At 48.8% G+C, this 14886-nt stretch overlaps 1 protein-coding gene across 1 annotated transcript in view; it reads left to right on the forward strand.

The window, feature by feature from the left end:
• The first annotated feature begins 878 nt into the window (after positions 1-878).
• BPI (bactericidal permeability increasing protein) overlaps positions 879-14886 on the forward strand; it is a 34825-nt gene continuing 20817 nt past the window's right edge. The window contains exons 1-5 of the mRNA XM_015149035.3: positions 879-1112; positions 4339-4453; positions 5703-5831; positions 7252-7413; positions 8634-8697. Coding sequence (XP_015004521.3) covers positions 899-1112; positions 4339-4453; positions 5703-5831; positions 7252-7413; positions 8634-8697 — 684 coding nt within the window. The 5' untranslated portion in view covers positions 879-898. The remainder of the gene's footprint in view (positions 1113-4338; positions 4454-5702; positions 5832-7251; positions 7414-8633; positions 8698-14886) is intronic.

The following is a 14886-nucleotide window of genomic DNA, read 5'->3' on the forward strand; positions in this document are numbered from 1 at the left end:
GAGAAGAACATTCGCTACATATTGTTTATCAAAAAAAGGCAACTTTACCAAACTGACCAGGTGATCCCATATTCATTAACAAACATGGACCCTCTACCTATGCTTACCAACAAAAGAGGGAGAAAAGAAATGCCCTAAAATACACTTTGGCTTGTCTCTGGAAGAGGGAGTTACATGTAATTTGTATTCTCTTGTTTCTTTCTCAAATTTTGGCTGATAAATATGGATTACTTTTGAAATCAGGGTAACATTAACATTAAGTATTTGGATATTTATTTTGCACGGGCACTGTGCTAAATGCTTTACGTGGTTTTAAGCTCATTTTACCTTCTCCACAATCCAGAGAGGGAGCAGTACTATATATTTCTCTTCTACAGAAGAGAAAACTAAGGTTCAGAGAGGTTAAAGGGCTTGCCTGAGGTCAGACCACTAGAGAAATAGACAGGGCTAAGATGTAAAACCACAGCCAAGATACTAGACTCTAAAATGTGAGCATTTAAATCATTACCACTACTGCCTTTCAGGACAAGAAAACACTAAAGCATCTGTTTTCTTAAATGTTTTACTATCCAAAATACAAAAGAAATCAAAAGTAGAAAGAAAAATATGAATCCTTACGTCTGTGCCACCCAGCTTCAAGGGAGTCGGTAGGTGGGGGCATTTGGGTGGTGGCACAGAGCGGGGGATGGGGTGCTTAGGGAGGGGAACCAATCTGCACACACACATACACACGTGCACACCCGTGTACACACAGGCATGCATACATGCACATGCGAGTCTCCCAGGCTGCACTTCTCCCTGCCTGTGGGGCCCTAACCACAAAGGAAAACCACAGCTGCCCTCCCTCTCTCCCACTCTTGCCAGGTTCCTTCCTCCTTTCCGCATTCTACTGACTTGCATGTCCCCAGTGGACTCCTTTATAGCTCTGTGGTCCCACCTCAAAGCCTTGAGGTCTTGGCAGCTCTGGAGGATGAGAGAGGACGTGGCCAGGGGCCTTCACGATGCGCCAAGATGGGCATCCCTGCTGGTGCTGGTTGCTGTGGGCACCACCGTGACAGCGGCCGCCAACCCTGGCGTCATGGTCAGGATCTCCCAGAAGGGCCTGGACTATGGTAATTAGATGCCTTCCTTCCCTCCTCTCCACCCCTGAGGAGCAATTATTGAGCATCTACTGTGTACAGCCCTTTAGACCCATCACCTGGCATACTCATAGCTCCTCAGGGCAGGTCCCCTTGCCCCCATTTTATATATGAAGAAACTGAGGCAGAGCAAGTTGCCTAAGATCACAGGGCTGGGATGGTAGAGCTGGGATTGGGGAACTGGTCTAGAGGACTCCAAGTCCAGTGCTCAGACCCCTGAGGGTCCTCATGGTCCCCTCCTTCCCTCTTTGCAACCTCCATCTTGGACTTCTAAGCCCTTCTCTTCTTTCTAAAGCCAGTTCTCAGCCTTGCCATTTGCTTCTCAATGCTGAGGAGGCTGAGCAGTCAGAGGGAGAGTGTGGGAGGACCTCCCCACCCCGTGCTCTCCCCAGTGCAGGGACTGGTGGCCATACTGTGCACAGTGCTCCGCTGGGTGACACAAAGAGGGTCCCCCCAGACCACTCACCCAGGCCCAGGCAGAGGAGAGAAAGGCATGAAACAGCCCGTGCTGACCTGCTCTAACCTGTGCCAGGCATTGAGCTAGGAACTTTACACGCACCATCTCATTTACCCTCGCTTCAGCCTGTGTAAGACAAACTGCTGCTGTCAACACTTGCACGCCAGAAGCTGGCAGCCTGGATTTGAGCTCTGGTCTTGCCTGATGCCCCAGCGTGGGGTTGCTCGATGCTGCCTCCCGGTGGCAGAGAGATGACCTGCAGAGCAGTGGGTGATAGCCAGCCCCAGGGAAATCAGACCAAGGGGAAGGCAGAGCCTCTCCAGTTGGGGTGCCCTCGGGAAACAGACAGGACTCAGGAGGAGCTGGTATCCCATCCCTGAATTCCCACCCTAGCCCAGCAGGACGTCTCTGAATCCTAGAGCCGCAGACAGAAGGCCACACAAGACAGAAGAGCTAGGAGGAAGGAGTATGGCCCTGAAGCCTGTCAAAGCAGAGGCTCAGTCATGGTCTTTAAGTTCGGTGGTCTTCATGCTCCGTCATAGCAGCCTCAGTTTCCCCTTCTACCCAATCCCCTTGTGCCAATCAGAGTGAGTTTTCTGAAATGCAGCAAATCTGTTCACGTCCTCCCCTGGCTCACATTCTCCGTGGCTGCCTACTGCCTTCAGAAGCTATCCTGACCCTTTGGCATGGCATTTGAGACCCTTCGAGGCCTGGTCTCTGTCAACTTACAGATCTTGGACACCACACATTTTTTTTCCCTCCACACGGTGACCAGTTATGTGTCATTTACTTTTGAACCCCCAGAAAGCCTTCTCTAGGGCATGGGCTCTGGGACCAGAAGGCCTGGGTTCAAATTCTGCTCCTTGTCAGCTGTGTGGCCCCTAGCAAGTCACGTCAGCTTTCTGAACCTCAGCTTCCTTATCTGTGAAATGAGGGTAGTGACAGGACCTACTTCCTAGGATTGTACAAATTCATACATGCCCAGAGCCTAGAACAGCGCTTGGCACAGAGTAAAGCTCAATACATTTCATTGATATTATTATTTCCTAACTGGCTCCGAGAAAACCCAAAGTCTGGGCTCCCTCATCTTACTATTTACTCCTTTTCAGGTAATGTGTTTGCCTTTTAATTGGTTCTTTGATGCTGTTAGCCACATCATAACTGGTGGTAGAATTTCTGCCATTAGGACATTATTTATTCATCTAATAAATCTTTTTTTGTTTTGTTTTGAGACCGAGTCTCGCTCTGTCACCCAGGCTGGAGTGCAATGGCGCCATCTCAGCTCACTGCAACCTCCACCTCCGGGGTTCAAGTGATTCTCCTGCCTCAACCTCCCAACTAGCTGGGATTACAGGCGCGCACCATCACACCCAACTAATTTTTTGTATTTTTAGTAGAGATGGGGTTTCACCATGTTGAACAGGCTGAACTCTTGAACTCTTGACCTAAAGTGATCCACTAGCCTTGGCCTTCCAAAGTGTTGGGATTACAGGCGTGAGCCACCGCACCCAGCCTCATCTAACAAATCTTAAGTGCCTTCAAAGTGTCAGGCACAATGGGAATGTGGGGGACACATTAGTAAATAGAACAGATTGCTGCTGACCTAAGGGGCTTACATGTAATAGGGGAGGGACATTAGTCAGAGTAATGTGAATAAATGCATGATTACAAATGGTAACGGGGGCTCTGGAGGAGCCATCCACAGCATCATGAGAATAACACAGGGTGTTGCTCTGATCTACTGGGCCAGGGAGGGTTCCCAGAGGAAGTGATAAATGAGCTGACTAGAGGCTGACCGGGTGAATATGGGAGGGAAGAATTTCTTAGGGAAAAGGAATAGCTTGTGCAAAGGCCCTGGGGAGACAGCCCAAAACTCAGAGAGGTGGGGGATGTGGGGGGGTGTAGCATAGAGCAAATAACAAATTAAGTACCCAACAAATACTAGTAGGATGCATAACTGGGTGTTTCAGGGGTGATATTTTAGACCACGGGTCAGCAAACTATAGCCCTCAGTTTTTGCATGGCCTATAAGCCAAAAATAGTCTTAATATCTTTAAATGATGGGGAAAAATCAAAAGGGTCCGGCATAGTGGCTCAGGCCTGTAACTCCAGCACTTTGGGAGGCTGAGGCAAGAGGATCACTCGAGCCCGGGAGTTCGAAACCAGCTGGGCAACGTGGTGAAACCCCAGATCTCTGCAAAAATGTTAAACACATTTTTTTAAAGTTAGCCTGGTGTGGTGGCAAACACCTGTGATCCCAGCTGCTAGGGAGGCTGAGGTGGGAGAATCACCTGAGTCCAGCAGGTCGAGGTTGCAGTGAGCCGTGATCATGCCTCCGCACTCCAGCCTGGGTGACGCAGAGAGACCCTGTCTCAAAACAACAACAAAAGAAGAAAAATACTATCTCACAACATGTGAAAATTATATGAAATTCTCATTTCAATGCCAACAAATAAAGTGTTATTGGAATACAGGCACACAGAAGACCATGATATTGTCTATGGCTGTTTTGTGCAGTAACGGCAGAGCTGAGTATTTGTGACAGAGGCAGTTTGGTTTCCTATAAAGGGTCAGTTTACTATTTGGCCTTTTCTAGGAAACCTTAACTGGTCCCTGTTTTTGACCCTTCCAGTGCCACTGTTCATGCTATGAACAGGCGCCCAGGGTCCAGAGCCTGCCCTGCCCCTCTGTCCCCTGCTCCAGGCCGTGCCTCTGACTGTCACCCCTGCCTTCTCCCTTCAGCCAGCCAGCAGGGGACGGCCGCGCTGCAGAAGGAGCTGAAGAGGATCAAGATTCCTGACTACTCAGGAAGCTTTAAGATCAAGCATCTTGGGAAGGGGCGTTATAGCTTCTACAGGTGAGGCCCGCCAGAGCTCAGTCCTTGATTTGCAGGACTTGCGGTGTTCTGGGACCACCAAGAGCTAGAACCCAGAGCCACAAACTCCTCAACTCACAGAGTTTCATATCCCAAAGCCTGTGTTTACATCATCCCAAGGAGAGGCAACCTCCCAGCTGAGCGTGGAGAAAGCCACACAAACCACAACTCCCAGGAAATGTCATGAAACCCCAAACTCTGTGCCGTTTATCAATTAGAATGTGCCATGTTTCAAGGTCAGAAAATCTTTTCCAAAATGGCTTAAGGCAGAATGCATTGGCTCACATGACTGAAAAGTCACTGGAAGAGCCTGGCTTCAGGTTCAGCTTGAGGCAGGCTTACATGCCACTGGGCCCTGTTTCCTCTCTTGCCACCTCTCAGCATCACTTCCTTGGACAGGCCCAATTGGCAGGCAGTGTATCCCCTCCACAGGCAAGACAGTCACCGGTAAGTCTCGCTAGATCTCCTGCTCAGCACTCTGAATGGAGAGCCCTAAGACTCACTCTGACTGGCCCACCTTAGGTTACGTACACAGCCCTGAGCCAATCACTGTAGCCAGGGAATGAAATACACTACCTGGCCGAGCCTAAGTTGCAAGCTCCACCCCCTGAAGATGGACATAAGATCAACTTTCTTTGGAGTGGCATGGAACAGATGTGGGGAGGGGCTTCCCCTAAATAATCTAGTAGTTCTGTTATCACAAGAAGGGGGTTGTGCACTGGGCAGAAAACCCATGAAAGTCCTCTACAGAGTTTTGTACACCCATTCATTCACAGATATTTTGAGCACCCACTGTATGTCTGACACAGCAGGCTCTGGGGCTGCAATAGCGAAACAAGACAGAGCTATACAGACTTCTCCTATGCAGAGTTTCCAGTTAAAGGGCCTCCTATTTTATCTTCATTGATTGTCATGCACCCTGCAAAATAGAGATCATTGTGCCCGTTTTACAGATGAGGAAACTGAGGCTCATGGTAATTATGCCCAGGGTAACCCAAGAGTATATTAAAGAGCAGGATTTAAATGCAGGTTTTTTCTGACTTCAAAACCTAAGCCACTCCAGTTGCCTACATGTTTGTCAAGGCTGCTGTCTTAGCTTTGGAACTCCTGGAATGGACGGAGTGAAGGACCAGGTGGTGGGGGATGAGTCTGCATTAACCATTAACCAAGTCCTCATGTGGGCACCTAGGATTATATGAAATTATATGAAATTCACATTTCTCCTTTGCAGCATGGACATCCGTGAATTCCAGCTTCCCAGTTCCCAGATAAGCATGGTGCCCAATGTGGGCCTTAAGTTCTCCATCAGCAACGCCAACATCAAGATCAGCGGGAAATGGAAGGCACGAAAACGTTTCATGTGCGTTTCTGCGCTTGCGGTTTGTTGGGTGCGCTCTTGGTGATATTTGGACGGGATTAGAGAGTCAGGGCCTCTGGAATGCCCAATGTTTGCCTTGCCTGTGACCACCTATTGCCACAGGGTTCCTCAGGAAATTCTACACATGAGAAGATTTTACATGACCCTTGGTTAATAACTGAGCATTTATCCACATCTCAGTGCAGGATACTGGCAAGGCTGAGTTGGTGCATGTGGCTTCCGGTGGAAAGCTAAGTGGAACTTTCAATTTCTTCTGTTTATCAGTTAGCTATTGCTGTGTAACAAACTATCCCAAACTCTGTGGCTTAAAACAACAATCAGCTGTCATCACTTATACATCTGTGTGTTGGCTGGGGCTCAGCTGACCTGGGTTGGGCTTAGCAAAGGAGGCTTGGCTCCACCTGTGTCTCCTTCTCCTTGGACCAGTGGGTTATGCAGAGCATACTCTTGGTGATAGCAGAGGTGCAAAAAGGGAAAGCAGGAACACACAGGTCCTCTTAAGGCCCAGGCTCAGAACTTATATAACACTGGCCAAATCATTTCACATGGCCAAGCCCAAAGTCAAGGACAAGCAAAGGCACCCTCCTCAACCCCGCCATGATAGGCAATGGTAAGGGTATGAATGCAGGGGAGGGTGAAAAATAGGGGCAAATAACCCAAACTACAACTCCGAATCTAAATCCTGGGCTCTCCCCACAGCTACCCTGCCCACTAACAGTGGTTCAGAGTGACCGTCGCTTTAGGAAGGTCTCCTTTCTGGGGAATCTAGGGAGGAAAATGGAGGAGAAACCGCCCTGGCAAATGAAAGGGGCGTGAGTCTGCCTGCCCTTACAAGAACTACTCGGTGTGTCTCCTCCCTACAACAATGATCACTTAACTCTCTCCCTGGGGCCTTTTGCATCTATCTTTTCCCTTGCTGATCACACACAAAAACAAAAGAATGTCCACTGTCTTATCCAAAACCCATTGCATCCCTGAGGGAGGAGTTATTAACCTCATTACTGAATTAATGGTGCCATTAATTAATGCAAGTCATTGGCCCCAAACACCCAGCTTTTTAGTAGCAAAGCTGGGACACACACTCTGGTGTCTGACTGCTGAACCAGGGTCTGAGGGAGGAAATGGAAGCTCAGAGAGGTAAGAAACATGCCCAAGGCCACACAGCTGGGGCGGCAGCTGAGGCAGTGGTTAAGAGCAGGTTCCTGCCAGTCAGACATGAATTCAGAGTTCAGGTTGGAATCCTAACTGTCCCACTCAGCTGCTGTGTGCCTCTTCTCTCTGAACTGCATCTCCTCGCCTGGAGTGGGGATAATAACAAAACCCGCCCTCCCGCACTGGGGTAAAGTTTGAACGGCAGTGGGAAGAAAGGATTTGTTCCACGTTCCTCTTTGTTTTTCTCCAGAAAAACAAGCGGCAATTTTGACCTGAGCGTAGAAGGCGTGTCCATTTCGGCTGATCTGAAGCTGGGCAGTGACTCCACATCAGGCAAGCCCACCGTCAGCTGCTCCAGCTGCAGCAGCCACATCAACAGTGTCCACGTGCGCATCTCAAACAGCAGAGTGGGGTATGGACTCCAAAGGGCTGTGGCTGGGAGGAGGGACCTAAAGAACAACTCTCTCAATCATCCCTGTATTCCGAAAACACACCCAGAGTGCCACCTGCATGCCAGGCCTTGCTCAGAGGCCTCAGGCATGGCACGGGAGGCAGGGGTCCACAGATGAAGCAGACACTCTCTTTCTCAAGGCATCGTTTGTTTATTCCATATTCATTCAGCAGACTTAACTGAGCACTTACTATGTCCCAGGCTCATACTAAGCACGTTACATATGCACTAAATTATATCATCATCACAAATCTGTAGGCATTCATCTATCCATCCATTCAACAAATATCTAGTGAGACTCAGATCTGCACCAGGCTTGTGCAATGTGGTCAGGAAATGAGTGACCAATGAAAACTTAGTAAGAGTTAATATTTGTCAGAGGCTGACTGTGCCCAACACTGATTTGAGCACACTCATTATCTCATTCAAGCCACACCATGACTCTGTGAGATCAGTCTATTATTACCCCGTTTTCTGGGGAGAAAACCAAGGCATGGAGAGATAGGCAATAGCTTAAGTTGCTACAGCTGGTGAGTGTTCAAGTCCAGGTTTATTTCACCCCAGACTCAGCCACACAGTCCTGTTCTCTTAAAGTTTTCAGCCCAGTGGGGAAGAAAATCATTAACCAAAGCATTGCATGAATGAATGGTTCACACAGAATTACAAAAGGAGATAAGAATTAAGAAAAAAGAGGTACAAACTTGTATAAACACAGAGAACCGGAGGCTCTGACCCCATCTGGGGGCAGGCCAATTCTTCCTTGGCAAAATGACATTTGAACTGAGATGAAAGGATAAGTAGGCATTAGTTAGGGAGGTGTTAGGGACGGGGGTGTTTTAAGCAGAGGGAACAGCATGTGCAAAGGCACGGTGGTGGGAGGACACACAGGAGAGAGGACATGGCAGGCCAGTGTGGCTGGTGTGCAGTGAGGGAGGGGCTGGTGAGGAATGAGACTGGGGCAGGGGCCCAACCACGCAGGGATTCAGGAAATAGCCTCATGAACAGGTCACTAAATCGGGGACAAGCGTCTGATGGGGTGTGTGTGCAGTTAGAGCTCAGGGGCGAGGGTGCCAAGGCCTGTTTCCAGGAGGGAAGAAAGCTTTTGAGACGATGCAGCCTCCTGAATCCAGCCCAGGGACAACCGAAAAGCCTCATCTATCTCCCTACTTGTCCATCTCTAGGTGGCTGATCCGACTCTTCCGCAAAAAAATTGAGTCTACGCTTCAAAACAGGTTGAACAGCCAGGTAGGAGGGGCTTGGAGCCCCATCAGCGAACAGAGGGGAAGGGCCCTCAGTGACCACACACTTCCCCCTTCTCCGGACACTCTGCTGTCACTCCAGACCCCTTGGTAGTGCTTATAGCCCTTTGAAACCACAACCCCAGCTCTAAAAGCCGGTCGTGTATGTTTTGCTGAAGAATCCACCAAGAGACCAAGAGATGATCACTTCCCACACTCCCAACAAACTTTCCCTCATGCCTGCTTGGGCCACCTCTGCTTTTCCCCAGCCTTCCTCCCTGCTGAGAAAATGCCATTCCCTTCCTGCCTCCCTCTCTTCCCATACCCCTGGTAGACTCCTTCCTCCACCCCACCCCGAGTTCCTTCCTTGATGCTCCCCATTCAGACAAATGCCATTGATGAAGCTACATTTCTGGGCTTTGGCCAAACCCCAGTAGTAGCCCATTCCCTGAGGCTGGAACTAATATAAGGGACAGGTGTCGGCCAGCACTCCTCCAACCATGCCCACAGCCTCAACCCGCAACCCAGATACTTCAGATAAGAGACGAGGCCATTCATTCAGCTGGTTTTCCATTAACAAATTATAAATTTTTAAGAATCATCTGAGCCTGTCTCAAAAAGCAATGAGTTTTGGCTCTCTCCAGAGGGCAATGGAAGTCGTTGAAGGTTTAGGCAAGGGGGTGACCTGGCCAGATCTGTGCTTTAGAACAATTTCCCTGTCCGCTGTGGGAATGACTGGAGGGGCCAAGAGTAGGGGCAAGGAGACCACTGAGGAGGCTCGTGCAGTCTTCTAGGTGGAAGACGTTGGTTTCCTTGTTAAAGACACTAAACAGGTAGGGGGGCATCAATCATGTGAGAACATCTATCTGAAGATACTGTGTCAAAAGCTTAAAAAGCAAGAAATCAATGCATGTTTGTCAAAATGCATAACACAGTGGACTATAGAATGGGTTTTAGAGTCACATGGCAAGAGTGGAGCCAGTGGCTCGGTTGGGATTAGATGGGACAGTTCCAATGAGCAGGACAATCCCCAGCCAAAGTCTCAGGATAGCGTCTCGGGGTAAGTTTTGGCCCTGGCTCCAGGGCTTAACTAGCTGTGTAACCTTGAGGAAATGACTTGACCTTCTTGAACCACAATTTTACCATCTGTAAAATGGGGACATTAGGCCGGGCGTGGGGCTCACGCCTGTAATCCCAGCACTTTGGGAGGCCAAGGTGGGTGGATCACCTGAGGTTAGGAGTTCAAGACCAACTGGAGAAATCCTGTCTCTACTAAAAATGCCTGACCAACATGGAGAAATCCTGTCTCTACTAAAAATGCAAAATTAGCCGGGAGTGGTGGCACATGCCTGTAATCCCAGCTACTTGGGAGGCTGAGGCAGGAGAATTGCTTGAACCCAGAGGTGGAGGTTGCACTGAGCCAAGATCATGCCATTGCACTCCAGCCTGGGTAACAGGAGCGAAACTCTGTCTCAAAAAAAAAAAAAAAAAAAGAAGAGGACATTAATACTTTCTTCACCAAGGCACTATAAGGATTCATGAGATAATGCAGAAAATGTGCTCACTTACTAGGCTAGCTCACCCACAGTTCAGCTGTCTGTATAATCAAGTAATAGTCTGAGAAGAGTGTTGAGATATATTTAACATTTGGAACAATTACGATTATTTCTTAGTACCATTTAAAAGTGGCCCCTATAGCAGCCAAGCTAATAAGTAGTAAAGCTGCTGCTACTGTTGATGGTGATGATGATGGTGAGGTTGACGATAGTGATGGTAATGGTGGGGATGATGATGATGATGGTGATGGTGAGGATGATGATGGTTATGGTGAGGATGATAATGGTGATGGTGATGATGGTGATGGTGAGGTTGATGATGGTGATTATGAGGTTGATGATAGTGATAGTAATGGTGGAGGTGATGAGGATGGTGATGGTGATGGTGATGATGATGGTGATGGTGAGGTTGATGATGATGATGGTGATGATGGTGATGGTGAGGTTGAGGAGGATGATGATGATGGTGATGATGGTGATGGTGAGGTTGATGATGATAATGGTAATGGTGGGAATGATGATGATGATGGTGATGATGAGGATGGTGATGGTGATGATGATAATGGCGATGGTGAGGTTGATGATGGTGATGGTGATGGGATGATGATGGTGGTGATGGTGATGGTGAGGATGATGGTGATGGTGATGGTGGGGATGATGATGGTGATGGTGAGGTTGATGATGGTAATGGTAATGGTGGGGATGATGATGATGGTGATATTGAGGATGATAATGGTGGTGGTGATGATGGTGATGGTGAGGTTGATGATGGTGATAGTAATGGTGGAGATGATGAGGTTGGTGATGTTGATGATGATGATGATGGTGATGGTGAGGCTGACGATGGTGATGGTGGGGATGATGATAATGGTGATGATGATGGTGGAGATTATAATGATGATGATGGTGATGGTGAGGTTGATGATGGTGATGGTGATGGGATTATTATGGTGGTGATGGTGATGGTGGGGATGATGGTGATGGTGATGGTGGGGATGATGATGGTGATGGTGAGATTGATGATGATGATGCTGGGAATGATTATAATGGTGATGGTGATGGTGAGGATGATAATGGTGATGGTGATGATGGTGATGGTGAGGTTGATGACGGTGATGGTGGTGATGATGATGGTGATGGTGAGGTTGATGGTGATTATGAGGTTAATGATGGCGATAGTAATGGTGATGATGATGAGGATGGTGATGATGATGATGATGGTGATGGTGATGGTGATGGGATGATGATGGTGGTGATGGTGATGATGGGGATGATGGGGATGGTGATGGTGAGGTTGATGATGGTGATGGTGGGGATGATGATAATGGTGACGGTGATGGTAGAGATTATAATGAGGATGATGGTGATGGTAGGGATGATGATGGTGAGGGTGGGGATGATGATAATGGTGATGGTGATGGTGGAGATGATGATGATGGTGATGGTGATGGTGAGGTTGATGATGGTGATTGTGGGGATGATGATGATGATGATGGTGATGGTGAGACTGATGATGGTGATGGTGATGGTGGTAAGCATATGCCCATTTAATAGACATTTTCTTCCTCCAAGGCAGGAGCTCATCCTGGGCAGTTTCAATGGTGATAGTGAAGTTGATGATGGTGATGGTGATGGTGATGGTGATGGTGATGGTGATGGTGATGGTGATGGTGATGGTGATGGTGGGGATGGTGATGATGTTGGCCCATATAATATATGGAGTGTTTACAGTGATCTGACACTATGCTAAGAACTCTTTCCATGGATTCCAGCATTTAATCCACACATTCTGGCACTTAATCCCCTGTGAGAGAGATTCCATGATTATCCCTATTTTACAGGTGAGTAAACTGAGATACAGAAAGAGGAAGTAATAGTGCTTGGATTCAAATCCAGGCTACCCTGCCTCAGAGATGAACCTTGCTCTTAATCATAAGATCCGATTTAGAAGCAAGTACTGGCCTGAATGAATGAATGAAGGAATGAGATGTCATGATACCAGGTGGGGCTGGAAATGGTGAGGAGTGAGCCAGGGAGTCTGCCCCCAGGGAATACAGTGTGTAGGATGGGTGTCTGAGAGAAGGAAGAGCCTGTGTCAGTACAAACTGTGCATGAAGGGAAGAGCAGGGAGGGAGCTGGGATCCCATCAGGATTTGCTGTGATCTGGAGCCATCTGTTGGCCCTGATAGGTGAGCAACACTGGTGACAATGCCTGAGGTGCAGCTCAGGAGTCCAGCAGGGCCCCAGCTGCCAGCTGTGCGGCCCTCTGTTCCTGGGTCATTTGGAGAAGAGGCGCAGGTTCCTCGGAGAATGCCAGTCCAGGTCCTCTTAAGACTTCAAGAGCCTTATGTGGTAGAAACACACTTCAGGGAAACCAAATTTTCTCCTTCCCTCCTTCCCACTGCTGTCTTCCCTCCTTCCTTCCTTCCTTCCTTTCCTTCTTCCCTCCTTCCTTCCTTCCTTTCCTTCTTCCCACTCTTCTTCCTTTCTTTTGTTTTGTTTTGTTTTGTTTTGGTGATGAAGTCTCGCTCTGTTGCCTAGGCTGAAGTACAGTAGCACAATCTCAGCTCACTGCAACCTCCGCCTCCCAGGTTCAAGAGATTCTCCTGCCTCAGCCTCCTGAGTAGCTGGGATTACAGGCATCTGCAACCATGCCTGCCTCATTTTTGTATCTTTTGATAGAGACAGGATTTCACCATGTTGGCCAGACTGGTCTCGAACTCCTGATCTCAAGTGATCCACCCACCTCAGTCTCTCATAGTTCTGGGATTATAAGCATGAGTCACCGCGCCCAGCTCTTCCTTTCTTTTCTTTCTTTACTGTTTTTCTACCTTCCTTCCCTTTCTCCTTTTCTCCCTTTCTTCCTTCTTTATCTTCCCCTCTTCACTCCTTCCCCTTCCTCCCTCCATCCCCCAGGAAAAATAACTTGATTGACAGTGTAGAAGGAGGGATAGGGGGAGGATAGAGGTGACCTCTAGGCAGATGGTGCAGCCAACCCTAAGGAGTAGTAGGAACCTGAGGAGTTTGGTTTGGGATGTGCCAGCCTTGGGGACCAGTAGGACACCCAGGGACAGTTGTCTATGAGGCATCTGGGTCCCCAGACTGGAGCTCAGATAAGCCTGGGCTGCAAAGTAGGGCCTGGGTACTGGCCACATGTTGGGAGCAGTGGGGGTGACTTCACCTGGGCTCCCAAAGACAGATGCTGAGACAGGGTTTGAGTGCAAGTCATTTATTGGGAGGGGTTCCCAGGCAGCGCAGTGAGGAGGTCGGGAGGCAGGGAAGGGGCTTTACTGAGTGGGTTGCTGCTATGGGCAACTGGGACTCAGTCCTGCTGGCAATTCTCAGAGGAAGGGTGGGGAGCACACCTCAGAATTGTTCCAGAAGCGGGAAGAAGGCTGGGGTATTTGTCTGCCACCTCCTAGCCTTCTTTCGTTGAAGGCTGTTCTTAGAGACCTAACTTCTTGGCACTTCTGAGCACAGTCCAGAGAGTGTGGGCGGGGCGCTGCAGCACCTGCCACAGGGGCCATGGGGATGCCTGAAACAGCTCAAGAAGAGGGCCTAAGTGGAAGGGACAGGGAGCCAGGAAGAGAGCCCAGAGAAGCTCCCACGTCTTCAGTGAAAGAGGAAGAGCTTGCAAAGGAGTCTGGGGAAAAGCCTGTAGGGGATAGGAAGAGAGCAGAAGGTCTTGGTCACAGGTCTCTAGAAGGAGTGTTTCTAGAAGGGAATGGGCAACCACACCAGGAGCTACCCAGTAGTGGAGAAAGGCAAGGACTGAAGAGACTCTGCTGGATTACTGAGGGGAAGGTCATTCAAGAACAACATCGGGACAGGGAGGGAAGGAGCTTGTCTGACCACCAGCCCCAGCCCCAGTCTCTTAGTGAGGGGAAGGCTGTGGTTTCAATCCTATATTCCAGCTATCTATTGCTTGAAAACAAACAACTGAAAATTTGGTATCATAAAACAACCAGCATTGTTAATGTTCATGGATTCTGTGCATCAGGAAATCAGATGGGCATGACGGGGATGGCTGAGCTCTCTGCTCCATGAGGTCTGGGGCCTCACCTCAGAAGACTCAAAAGTTCCATGTTAGAATTACCTGGAGGGTTCCTCGCTCCCATCTCTGGTGACTGGGCTAGGAAGACTTGAAGTCTCAGCTCTGCTGGGACTATTGACCCAAGCCACTACCATGGCCCCTCCACGGGGCTTGGGCTTCTCTATCATTGAGTGGGTTCTGCATAGCCTTTTACGACCTCACCTCTGAAGTTACACAAAGGTGAGGTGTATTGTTGTGTACTGTTGCTTAGAAGCAAGTCACCAAGCCCAGATTCTAGTGGCAAGTTCACAGACTCCATCTCTTCGTGGGGGTGTGGCAAGGCCACATTACAGAAGAGCAAATGGAATGAAAAATATGATTTGCCACATTCCATTTTACAGATGAAGAAAGAGAGGTCTGGATAAATGGAACAACTTTCTCAGTGTCAAAGTCAGTGTGTGACCCAACACAAATCTTCTCAGGCTAGTGTTTGTTCCATTGCGAGTCACGGGCTAGGGGACAGGGGGATAGGGGTGGGGTGGCAAAGGCAGGTAGGGAATGGCTTCTCTGGCCACACATATCAAACGTGAGGGTGCCCACCTAGTTA

This window comes from Macaca mulatta, chromosome 10 (genome assembly GCF_049350105.2).
Source record: "Macaca mulatta isolate MMU2019108-1 chromosome 10, T2T-MMU8v2.0, whole genome shotgun sequence".
NCBI classification, from domain to species: Eukaryota; Metazoa; Chordata; class Mammalia; order Primates; family Cercopithecidae; genus Macaca; species Macaca mulatta.